Below are 21391 nucleotides of genomic sequence, written 5' to 3'. Positions count from 1 at the left end.
GAGAGCGCTGCTGATCGCTTCGCGGGGCTTTATGATTGGCCACTCGAACACTCTGCTGGAGAGCAGGCCATCCTCTCAATTACCAAGATCAGTGTGAGCAGAAGGTGTGGAGGACAGCGAGGAAGAAGAAAGGAGTGGGTGTGATATTAGAGAGGACAGACCGAGGGGGAGGAGGGGGAATAAGGGCCTGGATGTGCTGTCTTAATTCTTTTCTCTTGGTTGTGATAATGCTCAGATGTGCTAAATGTGCCTGCAGAGGGAGGCCACCTTGAGTCGTGATCTCTTTTGTCATGGCGCTATCTACTGAATAAATATTTCTTTTTGTTGTTGCAGTTTTGTTCTTTTTCAAACCGCTTAGGCTCGGATTAATGAAACAAAAAGAAAGGGTGACATGGGAGGACGAACGGGGGATGAAAGGAGGGAGATCAGAACCTGGTGCGACAGGGAGAGGTGAATGAAGATCGAGGTAATTGAGGCGAGAAGATGAGGATGAGGAGGAGGGGCGGGGTGAGGATGGAGAGAGGAGACGGCAAATGAAAGCGAGGCGAGAGAAGGGAGAGGAGATTGGAGATGGAGAGGAGGGCAGATGGGATGTAAGAAGAGGAGAAAGAGGTGAAGGCAGCGTTCGTTGAATCTGTGATTTCTGCACAGATCACAGTGGTCGGCTTGGTTGGCAGCGCCGTGACTTCTGCTCTATAATTTCAGTTTCTGCTGTTGCCTCGTGCTGAAGTCCTCTAGAGGATAAAAACACGAGACAGAGCGGACACATGAAAGTTATTTAATACAAAAGGAACAGGTGATTTTAAAGCACCTTTAAGGTCAAGTCCGTTCATTGTGAGCCTCAAGCAAGTGTTTAAATCTGCCCAAAGCATAAAAAGCAGTCTGAAAATTAATCTGTGGGACAGCTTTGGAGTTTGGCCCCTTCTCTTCTATTGGCCCACACCGCTGTCACATGACTGTCAAGGCTTTGTCGTCTTGAAGTAAGGCTCAAATTCAGGACGTTCACAGAGGAAAGTTTTTGTTGTGTGTGGTTATTTATTCTGTCTATAGTTTTGCATCTTGATTGTTTCCATATGATCTCTTCATGCTCTTCTTCTTCACCTTAAAACAGGAAGAATCAGCGCACATCGTCACCGCCGTGAGGCTGGCGTCTTTCTCAGCACTGATTGTCTGTGCCGAGGAGATACGTATTACTTCTAGATTATTGATCAGCTGTTTGTCCTCTATAAGACGTGGTTCTGATTGGATACTATTCCCATTGGTCGTGGTCATGTGACCTATCAGGTGATTTAAGATGGAGCCGCCCTGTGTTTCATTATTTGATGACGAACAGGTGTGCTTCACTGCTAGCTGGGATAAAGAAATTGCAGCTCTACAGTGTGTAAACTGTTCATCCTCTACACTGCCCTCATCATCCCAACCTATATGTATAAATGCTGCACCCGGCTTCCTCCCTACATTCATTCTACCATCAGCACACGGGGATGTTACGGCCCTAGTGGGCCCTCCACTTGAAATTGCCCTTGTGTGGATGTGGTGTTGTTCTCTCTCCGCCTCCTCCTACCCGTCTGTCTCTCTGTGGCTGTATCCCAATTCAGGGTCTGCAGCCTTAAAGGCCGCATTTTAAGGCCGATTACGTCACCGCGACGCGACGAAGGCTGTCCCAATTCGAAGGCTGTTCGAAATGCGGCCCTCAAATGCGTCCTTCATTTCCCTGAATTTTAAGGACGTGGCGGTGTAGACTTCGTGGCCCAACATATCCCAGAATGCATAGCGTGGCAGTGGGTGTGGATAATTTTGCCAAAAAAAACAGCAGATGAGGGGCGCCCGAAGAGTAAACTTTAAGTACTGAATATTATGTCACTTATTTATGTGCAAATGTTTAATAACGAAGAACATTAAAACATTACTGTTGGCCACATGTCGGCAAAGTTATGTGACATTAGTGACGTTTGTACTAACTTGGTTTTAAAGCCTTTACTTTAAAATATACGCCGTTCAATAGCTGAGCTTAATCAGAGAATGATCAAAGCTCATGTAGAAACAAACAAACAAATGAACAAAAGATTTTCTCCTTCATCTCTGTCAAACAAAGCTGTATGAAACGTTTCCAGCTGTTAGTATCATGGTTGCTAGGCAACCTGGGCAGCGCAACAGAGGCTAGACCGTCCCATTTCACAAGCCTCGCACTTCTGGCCTTAGCGGTCTTTGAGTACGCGGCCCTTGAGGATCGTTGAGGCTGCAGACCCTGAATTGGGATACAGCCTGTTTCACTCTGCCCTCTCTCCAGGACGCACCTGCTGTTCATTGCCCTCATTTGGCAGCTGGACCCAGTCAGCAATCACCTCTCTGAGGTTACATAGGCTGGGGAAGAAGTGTGTGATGTGGGGGTTGGTTTGTTTCTGTGACTCTACACTGTTGTTCTAGGTGTTGGAAAAGACTGCGAGTGTGTCCTGGAGTTGTGGGGAGAGTAGCTGCATGTGAGCAGTGTGAGCCTGTGGGCCTGAACAACAGCAGCAGTAGAGCTTGCTGCTGCTAGTGACAGGGTGGGCCTGTGGGCCTGTGGGCCCTTGGAAGTGTTTCCTTTGGTTGTTTGATCGGTTGTTTCCTTTGTTGTTGTGAGCTCTTCTTTCTTTTGGTTTTATTGATAAAGCACCGTTGCCATCTCTTTATGTTAAGATAATCTGTAATAAAACCATATCATATGCTAAACACCTCTGTCTGCTTTCCTTTTCATTCTGTTTCAGACCCATTTGTTACCGGTCCTAGACCTCCATCGTGGGGACGTAACAGGGATCATCTAATTCTTGGATTTCCCTCTATAGTTCTGAGTGTTACACTACAAAACACTGACCGTGACCGTTATTAAGAAGTGGTTTAAATAGAAGCCGACTGAATTCAGTTCTATTCAGACTCACTTTCATTTTCAGTTTGTTTTATTAGGCCAAGTTAAAATGATGAACCTGTTAGTACTGATGCACTGAGCTGATATTTGGATTGGTTTGGATATCGTGACCACGGGCTGATCTATCCAGTTCATGTCTATGTTGCTCGTGTTTACTGTGTCATGGATCAGCAGCAGCGCACTGCCAGCAGCTTTTCCTTTACAATATGTTTTTCAGCGAATCACAAACTGTGGTCAGGAGAGCTGACATGACGGCTAACACACTCCCGTCTGCGTCTCGCTCTCTTGCTTTCGCTGCTGTGATGTTCTGTCCGATGCTTGTTGGAAAGGTTTTACTGCACTTAACATGTCATCAGCTCGATATTGTTTAACTTCACCGGTCTCTCCAGCTTCACGCTACACCTGACACGTGTGGTTACAAGAGGAGGTGCAGTCGCAGGGAAAGCAGGCAGAAACTAGCCTCATTTTCAAAGGCAGCAGGTGGGGATGTAATTCCTCGGATAATTTCTTTACTGGCTTTAATATTTTAAGTATTTATGAGGATTTTTAAAAAACTGTTTAGTATTCAGTATTATTTTGGTTTTACTTTGCCTTTGCTTCATCATTAGTGCGTCTAACGGTGCTAACAACGTTAAAATTATAAAAATGTAATCGATACAGGCAGAAGAAGAGTTACTGGAGGGAACGCTGGGTTCCCGACTGTCTCCAACCTTTTTTGTTTCTGTCCATCACCATGGTCTCAGTCCCAGTCCCATTACGCTACCTTGCACGGTGAAGCGCTACAAGATACACGAAGAACCGAGGGACAGATCAGGCTAATGCAACTCTACCAAAGTTTCCTCGAGGACCATCACGTGTTATTTCATTCAAAGGGAGAAAAAGTTCTTCTCACTGATGCTCACATTTTGTTTCTGTTCTGCTTCTTTGTTCTCTTCCCCTCCCGCATTCGCTTTCCTTTATATTGCTTCATACATATATTCCCTTTATCTCTCAGTTGGTCGGGATACAAATGAAGCTGCACTTTCAAATTCGCCAGTGCCGGCGAATCACAAAGGCATTCTTCAGATGCAAAGACACATCCTGTTGACAAGGTATTACCACGCAGATGGATGTAACGGTTATGGCTTTGATGAAGAAGCGGCGGCGGCTCTGGCTGCGATGTGTGTCTGGCTGCCCGGAAATGTGTTAGGGGTTAATATGATATCCTGAAATAGGATTTGATTCCTCGATTGCTACCTGCCAAGGAGCTGGGAGAGATTAGGGTAAGATTAGATTTTAGCCATGCGCCAACGAGCTCGCTCGCCTTTTTCTGACATAATTGGATAGTTTGGGCCATATTTCATTCTCAATTGGCTAGTTGTCACCAAAGATGCATCAACAAAGGGGACGAGGAAGAAAAACTACGCCTTACTATAGACTCTTGTGTGGACAGTGACCTGACGACAGGCTTTGGAGTGTCACCTAGGAAACGATGTGTTGCATCAGTGATGTAAAAGTATCACTTTCTTATTATTTGAACTAATGATTCAGAAAGGAAGCAGCAGTGATTGATGCTTTCAGTTCATCTCAATGCAAACACCACTGAAATGCTCTTATTGGTTATTTGTCGTTGTCTATTTGACCCCTAAATCCCATCAAAGTCGTCTCCATAGCTTCGCTTCTATCACATAAAGCTCTTTTTATTTCAGTCTGAATCTCCTTTTGTCTCGTTTTTCTCTTACACGCTCTTTTTTTGTCACTCTATTCATCTCAGACTTTCGGACAAAAGTGATCATCTTTCATTTTTTCCATATTGTGTTTTTCTTAATATCCCCCCCCCTCCCAGTTTCATATACTTTCAAACTCTTTCACAGTCACTCGCGTCTCTTTTGTTCTCACTCCCTCTTATTCTTTAATCTTCACACTCCATACTTTTATCACCCCTTTTCTCCCCCTCTTTCTCCAGATTTTCTCATTTTCACTTCAGTCTTTCTACCGCTGTCCCTCTCATTCAATTCAGATCAAAGAATACCATTTTGCTATAAAGATAGAAAGATCATGGCTATAACATTTACTGCAACAATATGAACATTTTCTGTCTAAAGACCACTGCAGTCTGCTTAATGCTGGAAAGTCGGCTGTAGCTGGAGTGCTGCTGTGTTAAGGCCAAACCTTTGTAACTGCTGGGGTCATGGTAGGTTAATCCAGTGGTTGCAAATGGTGTACTGGACCGCCTCGAGGCATGTTGATGCGCCTTGAGGCAAGTCCAAGTATGTTGCTAAAAAGAATAATGGAAACTCTGCAGTCATGTGATAAAGAAAGCTTTCACAAGACTCTGCATTTGAGGGGTAAATAATAATAATCAAATGTAGCTGAACAGCTGATCTTCAGGAAGTGTGTGATGTTTTGGTTGTTTGCAGGTCTGAAGCATTCAGGTGTGCATTACCAAAGCCATAATCTTTAAGTAATAAATTCAACCCAAAGTCAGACCACAAGTTTGATCAGGAGCAGAACAATGATCCCAAGAACAGCAGGAAATCTGCAGCAGAAATCAAGGTGTTACCAAAGTCCAGACCTCTGATTGAAAGGAACTAAATGAAAACTATAAAGAAGAGTGGCCAAAAATCTGTTTGTTTGGCATGTAGTTAAAAATACAACCCACTGCTAAATGGTGTCTACATGAACATGTGGATGTTGAGAGGTTAATAAGCGAAGAAAGCAGATTGTTGTCTGTTGACAGCATTATCTAAGATACATCTTTTATTACTTCAGCTGGACTGAGGTATTAACAGCTCTAAGCCTTAGCCAACTTCTTCTGGAGGGGAGATGGTGCACTGAGGCTTAGATGGTGACAAGCAAGCTGAGGAGGTAAATGGAAACCAAACAGAAATCTCTTCTACTTCAAAAAATCACTGGATCTGAACCAAAGACTGTTATTTGCTTTCTGTTGGATAAGGTGGAAGAAGACGAAGTACATGCTAAAACAGGACCGTCAGAAATGACTACTCGTTGGAACTGTTTATAGACAAGTGTTTTAACACACTACGTATTGTTTTTTGGGCTTCAGCCTAAACCTAGTTCCAATGAAGGAAAATATTAAAGCTTCAGTTGACCATGAATTTTTTGAGTTTTCAAACAAGGTCCAAAAAGGAAATGTTGGATGCGTTTGGTGTGGAAGGACTTGATTGACCCACATAGAGCCCTGATCTCAACCCCATCAGACACCGTTGGGATGAACGAGAACAGAGATTGTGATTGTTGGTGTCTGACCTCAGAAATGCTCTTCTGGATGAACGGGCAAACATTTCCACAGACACTTTAAAATCTTGTAGGAAGCCTTCCCAGGAGAGTGGAAGCTGTTGTAGCTGCACGAGGCTCAATTTGAATGGGATGTCGTAAATGCTCCTGTAGGTGTAATGTGTAGATAGGGTTAATCTATAGGATGCCATTAGGTTATTTCGTTTAGGTTGTTTTGCATGGCCAGGACAGTTAAACATGTGACATATAGAGTAAAGAAATGGTCCACTTGCAACCAAAATTCAGTGTATCGAAGTAAGAATCAAAGTTTAGGTAGCAGCATTACAAAAAGAAAGTTCTCGTCCTTTGTGTCCTTTGCTGCAGTGCAAAAACAACACCCTACTTCAAGTATTGAGGAAAAATGTTGGTAAAAGCTCACAACCAAGGACACCTTGACAGAGAACCTGTGCTGCTAAAACGCATCGAGTAGATGGAGCCAAATAAAATGAGGAAGTACTGCCAAGTTGCTTTTTCACTTTTGGGATTGAAAGCTTGAAGATTAACAATACCAATGAAAGCAGTGAGCTTTCTTTGTAGAAAACAATTAAGTAATTGACCAGGTTGCAACAACGAGAAACACCACACTGAACACATTTTGCAAAACGTACAGCACCAGGGTTTGTTTGAAACAGCTGTTCTGATTCAGTCACAGTAAAAACAGCACGGCAACATCCCCGCGAGTATGACAAACCAGTGGTTGACTGCATTGAGTGTACAAGACTATCAACCTATGGATGACTAGTTTTGATGGCGAGCCAATTGCACAGGTTGCCCGGTGGGAGGTAGCATGCCTCCAAACAATCCTGGTCCAACTTGGACTGAGTGCAGTCACTCTCAGACAGATTAGTGAAGGTTTGCAAAAATTTGCCAGACAGGTTGCCAACTGGCTGGATTCAGTTCATGTGAATTTCTGTTTAATGCGAATTTCTGTGTATGCAAACAGCAACAGATTTGCAGCAGATGGGAACAGATGAGCGATTTATAACAGTTAATTGGCAGATTACAGATTGCTTTTAACTGCCAATTTGACCAATTACAAACTGATAGTGGACTGACTCCATCCTATTGTTGCTTTGACTGTTGCAACACACCAGGACTTGCTTTGACCTGGTTCTCAACTTCATAGCAGCTGTTTCAAAGACAATGAGAGCGAAGTTCATTGCACACAGGTGCCATTGTCTCCAACCACTGTTTTCTGGATCACGACTGTAGATATAGGGCATTAGGGGATTGACTTTTTGCCTTTAAAAAAATATGCTTTCTATATATCTATAAGTCTGTACTGAGTGTGTCTGGCAGGGCTGGAAGTTAAACTTGTTTACATTATGAGCTACCTTGCATAAAAAAGTGCTCTGATGGATCTATAATTAATAATGTCAGCATATGGATGCGCTGAGAAAACTGCAACGTTTTTATGGTGGCACTCTAAAAAACAGCAACTGAGTTTCTATTAGGGATGGGTATCGTTTAGGTTTTATCCGATACCGGTGCCAAACCGGTACTTTTGAAGCGGTGCCGGTGCTTAAACGGTGCTCGAACAGGTGCTTAAAGAATGGAGAACACAAAATTGGTCCAAAAACCTCTCATGTTCAGCTGTTTTTTTGTAAAAAGATAACAATGTTAGCCTTTTCTGCAGCTATAGGGCAAATATGGTATCACTCTTGGCTGGAAGCATCTTAAACAATGGAAAAAACACAAACTTTGTCCAAAAACCTCTCATGTTTAACTGTTTTCCACTTTTTCTTTGGTCATTTTAGCCTTTTTGGCCAGGGTGAAGGGAGTATCTGCCATCAAACAAGAAGACAGCTGCATGTAGCTATGATGGTGTTTGCTAGTTCACCTTACATGCATTAATGTAATAACGTGGTTAGCCTACGGTGCATTTCTCGGCTTTTTAAAAAAACGCTATGCGTCGCCAGGTGTTTCATCGGATTTGAGGTGTTACCTCCTTTGACAGTATCACAGTATCACCTTAAAGCACTTGTTGCAGCTGCTGAGTTTGCATCTTTTGCTGTGAAGTACAGCCAGACTTTGACCGCTTCGCCTTGGGCATTTTTAATCTGTAGCTCTGCTCTAAAAGAACGTACGTACCTGGGCCCGCCTACTATCCTCGGAAACGTAAAATGATTGGCTAGAATCTAAAGTGTATCACAGCTCAGGAAAATAAAGCACCGAAATGTGCGCTGCTTTTCAGTCTGGTTACTACCGTTTATGTCAGAACTGGTGCCATCATGGCACCGGATACCGGTACCCATCCCTAGTTTCTATATCTGTTCGGTTTAAGACACAACTTGGTCTGGAAGGTTAAAATTAGATTTTCCTTTGGGGCAAAACTACTTTGTAAAGGTCAGCATACTTTCTGACGCCCTCAGTCTCTGGACAGCGTCACACTGTTTCCTCAATCAGGGTCAAAACTTTACAGATATTTGTAATACACCTTTAAATCTGATTTAAGAATTTAAATTAGTTTTGACTGTAATGCCCTCATCTCCATGCACATTACAAATAAATGAAGCAGGGCCAGAAACTTCTACTCAGCTTGTGCATTACTAATGGGATGGAAACGCCACAAGGCATTCTAGGTCTGTTGCTGTTTACATTATACCTAGTGAGTAATGACCTTTTTTGTTTTTTAAATGTAGTTTTATATAAACTTTGCCTGGTGAAGCACCTCCACGATAAGCTGCGGCATCACCCGGGAGGATACGCACAGAGAAACAGGCCTAAATAGCCTCTGGTTTACAGAATTACAAACGATCTTCTTGGGCGGACACGGACGAGAAGTGGAAAAGTCTGTATTTCAGTAAAGGCAAATAAGACTCACTTCTCCATCAAAACATACCCATCAAACACACCCACCCACACACTCGCAGCGTTTCCCAGTTGTTCTGGTTGATTAGCGTTCTGCTACTGTAGAGTATACGTGGGCGGATCTGTGATGGGAAGTGGAGCAAATTTAATGGTTGCAATAGAAGAGTGAGAAAGACATCAATCAGTTTCTACACACCCCGTCAGTCCTGAGGAGAGGTCTAATCAGGTAAAATAGGTGAACAAACATTATTAATAAACAAGAGCTCAACAGAAAAAGGCTACCCTCGCTGGGCAGTATTAATCTTGACCATGTGGACGTTATCTCTTCTTCTTCCAACTTTCCTTTTTCCCTTCGCAGACATCCCTACGTCCCGTTATCCACAGTCACACCAGGCATCCGTCTCGCTCACTTTCTGCTCTGATTGACTGTCATCACATCTGACAGCACAGACGGGAGAAAGATGATAAACAAGACGTTTACACCACGGAGACATCCACGCCTCACACACATGCAAACACACACCATGTACACCGTGGAGAGGAAGTACGGAGCCACACACTCAGTCTGAGCTGAATTTGACTGATAGCTGATAACCTAAAGCTGTTCTACCTCAAAATCTTTCATCATAGTCATCATCTGGCTTTAAGTGGTTTATTCTGAACATCTTCACTGTTTTACAACAGTTCGCTGTTCAATTTTACAAGGGAGGGACCTGCGAGGCAGAATTAATCAGGATTTTCTTTGGGGAAAAATGTCAGGGAACTGGTACTGTCATGTGAACGAGCGTGTGGCGATCAGAGTGTGAAGGACGTCAAAATCACAGCTTCATTTAAATGCGGGTAAAAAACCGAAGACAACAATGGAGCCGAACAGGAACAAACCGACGACCCGACATGAACACAGGAGGAGATTAGGGCAGAGTGGACACACCTGGAGTACACAGCTGAACAGACTCATCACTGATGAAGACGTGAAACTGAACCTGAATCAAAATGATACAGGAAGTGACTACCTGAGAGACTAAGACTAAGGCTACGTTCACACTGCAGGCGAAAGCGCATCAAATCCAATTTTTTTGACCCTATGCGACCCATATCCGATCATGGTGTGACAGTGTGAACGGCACAAATCCGATATTTCCAAATCCGATCTGGGTCACTTTCGTATGTGGTCCTGAATCCGATACATATCCGATGTTTTAGAAAGCGACTGCTGTTTGATGGTCATGTCGCATTAAATCCGTCTTTTACGTCACCGACACAAGACAGACGCCAATTATCAGCGCCGGAGAAGACATCGCGAACGCTTCCTGGCCATCCAGTGAAACTGTTGGGAAGACAACGTTGGAGAAACGTGAACATTTTATTTGTACTGTATAATCTGCAGATTCTGACAGAAATCTGCAACTATCCTTTGAAGCAGCGCTCCTCTAAAACAGCAATAAGGATCATTATTAGGTTATTTACATTATTATGTAAATAACAAAATAACTTAAAGCAAAAATTGGGAAACGTGAAGTCCGAAGTCTTTATATTAAGGTCCATCAGTCAAACAATACTGTTTGCTCTGGGTCTAAACAGAGCGCGTTGTGTGTGACGTCTTCTTTTGCGCATGCGGCCGCTTTGAGCGTTCACACTAGAGCGCGTTTGCTGTCGCATTTTATTTGTAGTGTGAACGAGCAGACAAAAAAATCGGATTTGATCAAAAAATCGGAATTGAGCATCAAGACCTGCAGTGTGAACGCAGCCAAAGACATGAACTTGTCAGAACAGACGGGGAAAACAGAAAACGATGGAGACAGAACACAGGGACACGACTTCATATAGGTGATATCAATCACAGAGACGAGATTAGGACAGACTGGAAACGAAGGGGAACTAACACGAACAAGAACCAAGACGTATACATAACAAAAATATCTAATTCCAGATAACCAAACCAAAAATCCAGAACAGGCTTCAAATAGTGCGTCAGAGACCCAGGACCATGACATCGGTAAACCTCCGAGAATTAATGGGAGAATGTCAGGGAACTAGTATCGCCAAGATTTAACCACTTTTTATTAAAAATGGAATATTCTCCCAGAATAATCATATTACCTGTTTTAATTTTCATTGATGTACCACTTAAGTACTGCAGTAAAACAACTCACAAGTGCCTTAATCCTGCATTCTCTTTAATGGCCTGCAGGGGGCGACTGTTCTAGTTGCAAAAGAAGCCTGATTGTGTAGAAGTCTGTGCAAAAAAGGCTCTCAGCTCCTTTTAACTGTTGTGTGAATAAAAACCTCGTGTTTTATGATATGTTTGTGGTCTCGGTTATACTCTGAAGTCTTACTGAATACAAGAGGGTGATAATTTTTGCAACTTATTGGTATTATTAAAGTCAGAAAGGGCATGAAAGCAGTGTAATCTTTACGCTCCTGCCATAGGAGTGCAGTTGAAGTGTACCTCAGCTTTGTCAATCAGATTCACATTCATTCAAATGCTTTTCCATTAATTCATTCCCATAAATTAATTTGTAGCATCTGTGCGGTGTACCGATGTGAGGGATTGATCTGGTGTTCTGTGAGCACTTTATTTCACTACACTGCTGCAGTATTTGTGAACTTTGACGTGCATCTGTACATGTATTGCATGAGACCGAGTGCTCGCTGTGTGCCGTGGAAAGACTCACCGCAGCTCTTTGAACGGCTCAGCTCTGACATGCGGCGTCTCCACTGATTTGCTGAACACGGCTCCTTCGGCCCCTGAAATCAGAAAACACAGAATCAAACCACAAACCCCTTCCCGTCCGATCAATGGACATAATCTCCAACACTGCTGATCTATACGGCTCCAGTCAGCGGGCACAGCGGCCCTCAGCTCAGCTCGCATCACTGATATAGTAGACACACACACACACACACACACACACATTTGAGATGACAAAAAGAAGAAGCAACAATCGGGGCAAATAAAAATGTAAAAATAAGCTTTGTTTGCTGTTTAGATTCCTTCAGCGTTTCTTCATCACCTCCTCTAAGCTGTGAAGTGACTCTCAGTGAGAGAAAGAAGCAACTGCTCTGGTTTCATGAAGGAACCCAGTGTGTGTCTTTCAGACATCAACATTATTGAAAAAAGAGAAAACACCAGAGACTGTTACCCAGAAATGAAGTCCCCTCCAAAGTCGAAACTTTATTAATAACCCACAATTCCACTGCTCTCAGATCTCATATATACTTCCCTCTATCTTTAGACTCACTGTTTGGAAAAGCAAAAGTAATCTTATTGGTGTAAAGTTCAGTAGTTCTGCAGAGAGCGGTGGTTCCCAAATGACATGCCAATAAAAAAAACAACAACTTCAACTTATAACTGCACAAAAAGTTGTAAATGATTTACACACACACACATTTCCCCTAACAAACCACCAGTGCAGACAAACTAAGGACCAGCTTAGGAGAAAAGCTGCTGGTCTTGTGGTTTCACCAAACTGGACACGCCAACAGCACTCCCAGTTTACCATCTACTGGAAGCTGTTGGCTAATGCTAACATGTTGCTTAGCACACACCTGGACAGCAACCATCTCGTCTTTCAAACATCCCAAGTCTTAAACTCAAACATGTCTGCCCCTGGCTCTGATTCTACTGGACGTCACTTCCTGTTTAAAGGGAGTTCTTCCTCCCCACCATTGCCAAGCGCTGCTCATAATGGATTGGTGGTTCATTGGGGTTCTTTTTCTTTGATGTACAATATAAACATCTTACTACACTCGGATCTTAATTGGACATCTAGTGACTGTTGAACTGAGGAAAAGTTTTTGCTCAGATATGGGGCGATTGTGGCTCAAGAGTTGGGAGTTCGCCTTGTAATCGGAAGGTTGCCGGTTCGAGCCCCGGCTCGGACAGTCTCGGTCGTTGTGTACTTGAGCAAGACACTTCACCTACCGCCTACTGGTGTTGGCCAGAAGGGCCGATGGTGCGATATGGCAGCCTCGCTTCTAGGGATGGGTATTGATAAGATTTTCACGATTCCGATTCCATTTTCGATTCTGTTTAACGATTCGATTCTTTTTAAAAAAGGAGAACACTAAGGTCTAATAGCTTAGAACTTTGTTTTATATCTTCTCTTTGAACAAGATAGAAATTTAGGAGTAACATGGCCTTACAAAACCAACAGTGAGATCTTAAGAGATCCACAGCCTACAGCTCTTCAATGGGGTGTCACAGGGTCCCCAGGAAAAAAAAATGTAAATGTAAAATAATAAAATAAATATTCTTCTGTAGCAATAACAAAGTATAACATCAATTATTCAGTAGCAATTACACAAGAATATCCAGTAATGTCCCTGCCTACAATTAAACACATTCACTTACCGAAAATCATCTGCTGTGGCAAATGGGTGTAAACCTTTGACCACAAACTGAGTCACTGCTCGGTGACATTCGTCTATCCTGGCCTGAAAGGAGACGCTACGGTAGACTGCAGTGAGAACTGCCAGCATCTGAGCCAGACTCTGTCTGTCTCTCTCATCATGGTCATCTAAATGCACAGTAATGGCAGGTTTTGTAATAAGGCAGATCGCGCTAACATAATCTGCACTGTTAGTTGATTATTTACCTGCCGCATTAACGGGAGAGGACGTGCAAACGTTACCGCTGCTGCTGGGTTGAGATTCACGAGTCCGGAGCGGAATTAAAAACACGACATTCATTTAAGGTCATCGTGTGTTTTGTGAGCAAATGCTTTTGCATATTTGTAGTGTTTCCTCCCTTAAATGAAATATCTACTTTGCAAGTATTGCAAGGTGCCCTGTTGTCATCCATTCTCGTAAAGCAAAACCAAACTTTTGAGCGTTTGAGCCGCTTAGACGCCATGTTTCCTGCCAGGTAAATGACGCTCCGCAACGTGGTGACGTCATTCGGGGCGACTGGAATCGATAAGGGAATCGTTTGCAAAAATGGCAAACAATTCCAAGGAATTGAAACACTGGGAACCGGTTCTCAACAAGAACCGGTTTTCGATACCCATCCCTACTCGCTTCTGTCAGTCTGCACGAGGGCAGCTGTGGCTACAACTGTAGCTGCCTCCACCAGTGTGTGAATGTGTGTGTGAATGGGTGGATGACTGGGTGTGTAAAGCGCTTTGGGGTCCCTAGGGGGGACTAGTAAAAGCGCTATACAAATACAGGCCATTTACCATTTACCATAATGTGCTTAACAGACTTTATTTTGGTATAAAATGCTTTGAACAGGTTGGGAATTGCGGTGATAACATGAACTGCAAAGAAGTGTGATTGCCAAGCTTCTCCTGGGTACCAAGAACATCGGAAGTATTTTCTAAATCTTCCATCTGAGCCTGAGAAACACTGGTCTCAACATCTTTTATGTAACACTGACCAGGCCTTTGTAAGATGGGAATGATGCCAGCTCTTATTCTTGACTCCAGGCTGTTTCTTATGTTAGACTCCTGAAGAACTGAGAAAAACATAAATGTGATTTTTGTTTTCGGATTTTCTTTGGATGGACAAAAATAACACCGATATGTGGATTCCCACTCACGACGAACTTTTTGCATTTTTATGACGTAGATTAAAAACGACAGCCTAAACGAGGCCATCAGCTAAGCCATATTCTGGTTGTTTCTGACATTCTGAGTTCCTAAATCTCCTGCATATGACTTATAGTGCAGTGCTTGTTAAAATACAAAGTTTTGCTCAGGTGGTCTTCAACCCTTGGGCCCTGATCGATCGTAGCACCAATATAGCAGCAGCAGCGGGTCGTGTAAACTGGAGCATTCAGGGACATCAAATCAGCCAAGCATCAGGTGCAGATCAGTGGGCATGACTAAATACATTTCAAAACATTTTGACACGCTTCTGGAACTCCAAACACTCCTCGCTGTGAGACAGGCTTTTTAAGTACCACGACAGATGAGGACTAAAAGAAAAAAATTCCAATTATGTGAGATACAATATTTGCAGACATTTAACCTTAATTCAGAGCGATGGAGTGTGTTTGTAGAGGTGAAGCCAGCGTCCCTCTCAACACGTCAAATCTTTGACATTTTTATTATGAGACTGTCAAACCTACAAGAGACCGAAAGGTAACAGGTGATGACAGATACAGTACTGGAGCCACATTCTGCTTCCTCCTCCTTTTCTGACTCTGAGGAAGACCATCATTTACAAAATGAACACCATGTTCATCAAGTTCAATAAAACACAAGACTTATGACTAAGACCAGAAAGTCATCAGGAAAATTACTTAAATCCATTGGTTATAAAAAAGTTGTTCCCTGTTCAGAGCAGTCTGGCCATTCTCCTCTGACCGCTGACATCAACAGGACATTTTCTCCTTGAGAACCTCCGCTCGCCGGATATCTTCTCCTTTTCAGACCATTCTCCATAAATCCCAGAAATGGTAGTGTTTGTGCCAGACAGGGATCTACTGGGATTTTCAAACACCCATGCCACCTTTCAAAGTCTCTTAAATCTTTCTCACTCTGACGCTCGGTTTGAACTTTAGCAGGTTGACTCGATCACGTCTAAATGCATAAATTCATGAGTTGCTGCCAAGTGAGTGGCTGATAATTGCTTCAAAGAGCAGCTGAAAAGGTGTGCCTAATAAATTGGCTGGTAAATGTATATGACTTTAATGTCAATTTTTTTGCTACATTCTTTGTCCTATTAACCATGAAGTTAAATATACTTGGTATAAATCAATGTATACCCATCAAGTAGGTTTCATTTGAACGGTTTCCATTACATTTACTGTTTTTAACAAATCTATATATCGTATTTTTCAGACTAAAAAGGCGCACTGGATTATAAGGCGCATTAAGCGAAACAACACAGTCAGATAAGTCAAACTTTTCTCAACTCATTCTTCCTCTACTTCCGTACCATTGATTCATTAATGTTGAATTATCTGGCAGCTGCTCTATTCCCATGTTGTTGCAGTATATTAATGACTAACCTCGTATTGTGGATGGATTATCTCAGTTGTTCTACTGACTGAAGTTTGGTCCGTTTACAACATCCTACGTTGCCATTGCATTTGTCCATAACCATCAGGAACTCTCACGTTAACAAGTGGAAAAAGGTTAGCGTTCATCCTCTAGCTTCACTGTGTTTATGCTATGCTAACATAGCTGTGTAGCTAGCTAACGTAACACATCATTATATACCAGCTAGCCCAACTTCAGTAACCCTACAAACGTCACTGCTGTTTAGTTTTCTGTCTTCATTGATGTTGGAAGTGACAGCATAGCTGTACGTCTTAATTTTTTCAGAAATCTCTCAGTCAGAACATGCTATATCATGTTTAGATGAGAACTAGCGAGCTAACTCCCTGCTAACTTCAAACTCAGTTAAAGCTAACAGATTCTGTTTTAATGATATTAATAATGGATTGCATTTATATAGCGCTTTTCAGGGCCCTCAAAGCGCTTTACAATTCCACTATTCATTCACTCTCACATTCACACACTGGTGGAGGCAGCTACAGTTGTAGCCACAGCTGGCCTGGGGCAGACTGACAGAAGCGAGGCTGCCATATCGCGCCATCATTTTCATGGATGCCTGGATGCTAAAATTAATTGTTACACCTGGTAAAGCAGCAACACTGATCATTTTATTAAAGATGAAAGAATTTAGACAGTTTTTAACTCTCAGTGATGCCGCAGTGTTCGTTTGACTTTGGGACCTGAAGGGACGGAGTTTTAGACCCAGGATACTCCGCGACTATGGTAGCTGTAACGCTCCAACAATCCATCAAGCGGTGCGGCTTCGTAGCTTACCAAAGTCGTACAAAAATATTTTTTGACAGATTTTTTGAGCGCCGTCTACCACATAAAATCGGTTCGAGGTCAGTAAGCACAACCAGAATTCATACATAAGGCGCACCGGATTATAAGCCGCACTGTTGATTTTTGAGAAAATTAAAGGATATTAAGTGCGCCGCGGAAAATATGGTATACAGATTAGTGAGCATTTTGGGCATAAATATTTGAGTGTACACTGGCATTCTTTTATATACAGAAAGAAGCCATTTCTTAGTAAATATAAAGAATATATGCTGCTAATGTTGGTAGAAACAAAGTGCAACACTAGTTTTGAAGCTACTGAAAGTCTTTAACGGCACGCTCACCTGTACAGAAACAGGTTAGTTTGTTGATGTGTATTTTTTATTTAAAAGGCATTTAATGCACAAAACTCTCCGATGTCTGGATGTTTACACTCCTGGTCCTTCGAGAATCTTTTTCATTACGCAGATCAACCTGTCAGCCATTCAGGGAAATAAAATCTGTTTACACAAAGTGGCGCTCCAGCTCGGCCTTATGGGATAGATGACTCCTCTTAATCGCTGCTACAGGTGGAGATGCTTCTGTTCTGCTTTGGTTTTCACCCAAATGGGCGGCAGTTGTCACGACAAGATCAGCAGCATCGGATGTTTCACTCTGTGTGTCAATATATTTTACAATATTTCAGTCCACGCTGGAAATAAATGGGAACAAGTACTTTATTCTTTTCAATCTGCATTTTAAAAAGTGTAATTTCTCTGTTTTTTTCATGTGAAATTGAAGGTTATAGAAAGACAAATAACTATTTCCAGCAGCTCATGAAAGCTCTGGTGACTTTTAAAAACCTCCTGCTCAGTCGGTTAGAGATGCAGCACGTAGATGTAAAGTGAAGTGGAAGCCTCGGTGCATGTCACCCCTCCCTCTACTCTTTCCAGCAGAGAAGTGAGTGAAGATAAAACAGAAGCCTCACATTAGAAATCCCAGCTCTCATTTGGAATAAAAAGAACAAAAAGCTCTTTGCCTTGCTGCCGGCTGTCACTCTGCTTTAACGCACTAGTTTAAAGGATAAAACCAGAGCCACTTTATTCTAATTCCACCACCTTTATTAGCCCATAACTCATTTAAAAAATTCAAATTGTACAGACATTTTTTAAAACTCTCTTTCTATTATCAAATCGCCCAGATGTCTGGAGCTGCCGTTTTATTTGCAGTTGAATCATTTTTTAAAAGAAGATAACTTTTATGTTCCTCAACAAAGATTCTCCAGGATAACTGCTTTTGGAAAAGGCAGTTTTAGAGACACCGTTTCCTAGAAGTGAAGGTGTATTTTTTATTAACATATTTTGGTGGGTTATCGTTCTGTAAAGTTCATCTTTAGCGTTATATTATATCTTAGTGTTTGTGTGTCCTCTTCAGAAGTTTTCAACTTCTGTTTTAAACATACTTTCACATTTACAGGCAGTCATTCCCATTCTGTTCCCTCAGTCTTCTCTGGAGTTTTCCCCTCTTTCTGTACCAAGTTTGAATGTTTAAACCTTGGTCTCACTGTTAGTTATTTCCTGTTTTATTTTGTTGGTCTATTATTACTCTCACTTTGTATTTCGTTCTGCTTCCCTTGTCTCATCTTCTGGGTTTAGTATCAGCTGCCCTCCCACCCGTTTCCTCTTGTCTCCGTCTCCACTGGTCCGGTGTCATCATTGTATGTTCCTGGTTTCCCTTGGAGATTTCAGCTGATCATCAAGTGTTTTGTACTTTGGAATTACCAACATTAAAGCTGAGTTTAAGTTCATTTCTGCCTCCTGAGTCCTGCGTCTCGGTCTAGATCCTGTCTGCCATATAGCTACTTCATAACAAAAGTAGAAACAGCTGAGATCCAAGAATCTGAATTTTTTTTATTCTCAACCATTCTTAAAATGACAAAGTAATTTTGTAAAGTGATTTAAAATCTGAAAATAAAAAAAATGGAAGAAAACTGTTGCTAAATTTATTCACAGCAGAGTTTCATGACCTCCAATCCTTCCATGACAGTTGGGGCTGAATCACATAAAACCAAAGTTCTTGTAATTGGTCCTGAGCGTATTTCTAACAGTGTCCCTGCCTGCCTAGTCTAGTCCAGTCTTGCTTCAGTTTCCCCGTCGAAAGCTGGTAAAAACATGGCAGCGAGGCTCCCCACAAAACCTTATTCAAGTTCGTCAAAGGAGCTTGCAAAGAAAAGCGTCTGGACTTCTTTAAGTTGCTTGAAGACGTTTCACCTCTCATCCGAGAAGCTTCTTCAGTTCTAAGGTCAAATGGTGGAGAGTCCCAGATTTAAACCTAGTGGGAGTTTCCCCCCACAGAGGGACAGTTTTTTTTGTATCACTAATTGCACAGGAGGATTACAGCATACAATATTATTGTCACTGCTACATTTCTGTAATGCGTACCAGAAATTATTTCCACTACTAATTAATTACCGTTGAGCTCAAAGGTCCTATTAATAAACGGTTAACGAATGTGTATTTGTGAAGACGATTTGTGAGACTGGTAAACTGATGATACATACGATGGTCTTTCGTTCTACACGGTGCATTTCAAGGTCCTGTACCCATCCGTCGGTAAACTGTACCTGGGCTTGTTGCAGTGACCTGAAGTTACTGAACTTCATGAGTGTATGCACTCACTCCAAGAACGTATAATTATAAATATGAGCGTGGTGAAAGTTGGGCAGCACGCTAACGTATTTTGTCCCTCTGTGTGCTCGTAAGGGTATAAACCTTTCACTCGTTTGATTTTTTTCCTCGTATCTTTTCTTTGACTTTTCATCAAGTCTGTCTTTGTACGGACCGGCATTGTTCTCCTTCGTTTTGTACATAAGTTTTTGGGGGGCAAAGAAAAAGCAAGAATTTATTGGAACCGAAGAATGAACATTTTGCGGTGCTGCAAATGCTTGCATTTGATGCGGTACTTGGATTGTTTTGCCACGAGTTACCGGCATGCAATGCGCGAAAGTCACGTGGTCTGTCAATCTCTATTGTGAAACCTGGCCCCACCTTATCATGCAAATTCCTGAAAATTCGCATGGATAAGGTGGATCATCAGGGGGTCCTTTTGTCCCTCTGTGGGGGGATACTCCCACTAGATTTTAAACCTGGGACTCTCCACCATTTGACCTTAGAACTGAAGAAGCTTCTCGGATGAGAGTTGAAACGTCTTCAAGCAACTTAAAGAAGTCCAGACGCTTTTCTTTGCAAGCTCCTTTGACTACGATGACCTGGATGACTGAGAACCTTCACAGACTTATTCAAGTTCAGTTTTATTTACACAGCACCATCTCACAACAGTCAAGTCAACGTGCTTTAAGGTTAAGTCTAAGTAATGGAGAGAAGTTATATTACAATGATACAGAGAAAACCCCAACAATCAGATGGCCTATGCACAAAGACTTGGCGACGGTGGGAAGGAAAAACTCCCTTTTAACAGGAAGAAACCTCCAGCAGAACTAGGCTCAGATAGGAGCGGCCATCTGCCATGACTGTCTTCCTCTGACACACTGGTAGAGCCAGAAGTGCATTAGAGCTACAGAATCCAATGTAATAATTTATGGTAGAATGTAAATCTGCATTTTAAATCATCAAATTGAACGTTGAATATCAATCAAATATCAGAATCCGTCCTAAAATCTGAAATAAGTTGGTGTGGAAGCTCTTCATGCTGTCACAGCAGATATTATATTTGTGCCTCGCTGATATTATTGGTATTCTGTAGTGGGAACACTTTTTTTTCAGGCAGAGTGTGACGACTCCATCCGTGTGCACCTCCATGAATAAGACTTGATTTATCTGATTTTTCTGGTCACAAGCGCCGCATGAATTCTGAGCAGACAGCAGCAATACGTCACAGCGCTGACATGTTCACGGGCCGGCGTGGGAGGGGTCGAATGGGAAAATAAATGAAGCCATTAAAGATTAATGTGGCCGTGCGAGCAGCTGCGTGTCCATGCGTGGCCATGTATATGTGTGTCTGTGTGTGCGTGGAGGTGTTTATGAGGGAGCAGTCCGACCAGGGGCAGATACCATCATCTGTGTCTTGAAGTGTCTCGGAGGTGATGAAATACAGAGACACGCGAGGCCCAGAAGACGCTCCCTCCAGGAATAATTCCAGTGATTGGTGGCCGTTGTGGACTACACATGAGCAACAATAACGCTACACCAAAGTCCTGAATTTATCTTCAAGAATTTATGTGAATAATGCAAATTAAGCTCTGCACATTTTTCACATGCTGAAAAACTTCTGTGTGTTCTCGTACTAACTGATATATTTGTTTCTCACCAGCCGATCCAACTTAGTTTCAGGGTAAGAACAACTACGCTGATAATAACACAAACAAAAGGAGCAAAACACTTGTCTTCACCGGAGAGACTTGAAGTGGATTCCACAGAGAAATGTCGCTATTTGGCCAAGGGTGTCAATTAAAAGCTATTTTGCTGGTAGAAAGCCAATGAGGGATGATGCCAATCCACAACAACAGTCACCTTAATGTGTTTCATATTAAGGTCAGGAGCCTACAATAATGCAAAGAAACCCCCAACAATCAGAGGACCCCCTATGAGCAAGCACCAGGTGACAGTGGGAAGGAAAA

At 42.4% G+C, this 21391-nt stretch overlaps 1 protein-coding gene across 8 annotated transcripts in view; it reads right to left on the bottom strand.

The window, feature by feature from the left end:
* The window catches only part of sgcd (sarcoglycan, delta (dystrophin-associated glycoprotein)), a 598968-nt gene that overhangs the window by 26198 nt on the left and 551379 nt on the right, over positions 1–21391 (bottom strand). For all 8 annotated transcript variants that reach the window (XM_085173729.1, XM_085173730.1, XM_085173727.1 and 5 more), the window contains one exon: positions 11668–11740. In XM_085173729.1, coding sequence (XP_085029855.1) covers positions 11668–11740 — 73 coding nt within the window. The remainder of the gene's footprint in view (positions 1–11667; positions 11741–21391) is intronic.

The sequence above is a fragment of the Neolamprologus multifasciatus genome, chromosome 10 (genome assembly GCF_963576455.1).
Source record: "Neolamprologus multifasciatus chromosome 10, fNeoMul1.2, whole genome shotgun sequence".
NCBI classification, from domain to species: domain Eukaryota; kingdom Metazoa; phylum Chordata; class Actinopteri; order Cichliformes; family Cichlidae; genus Neolamprologus; species Neolamprologus multifasciatus.
This window is presented reverse-complemented; position numbering and strand designations above follow the sequence as displayed.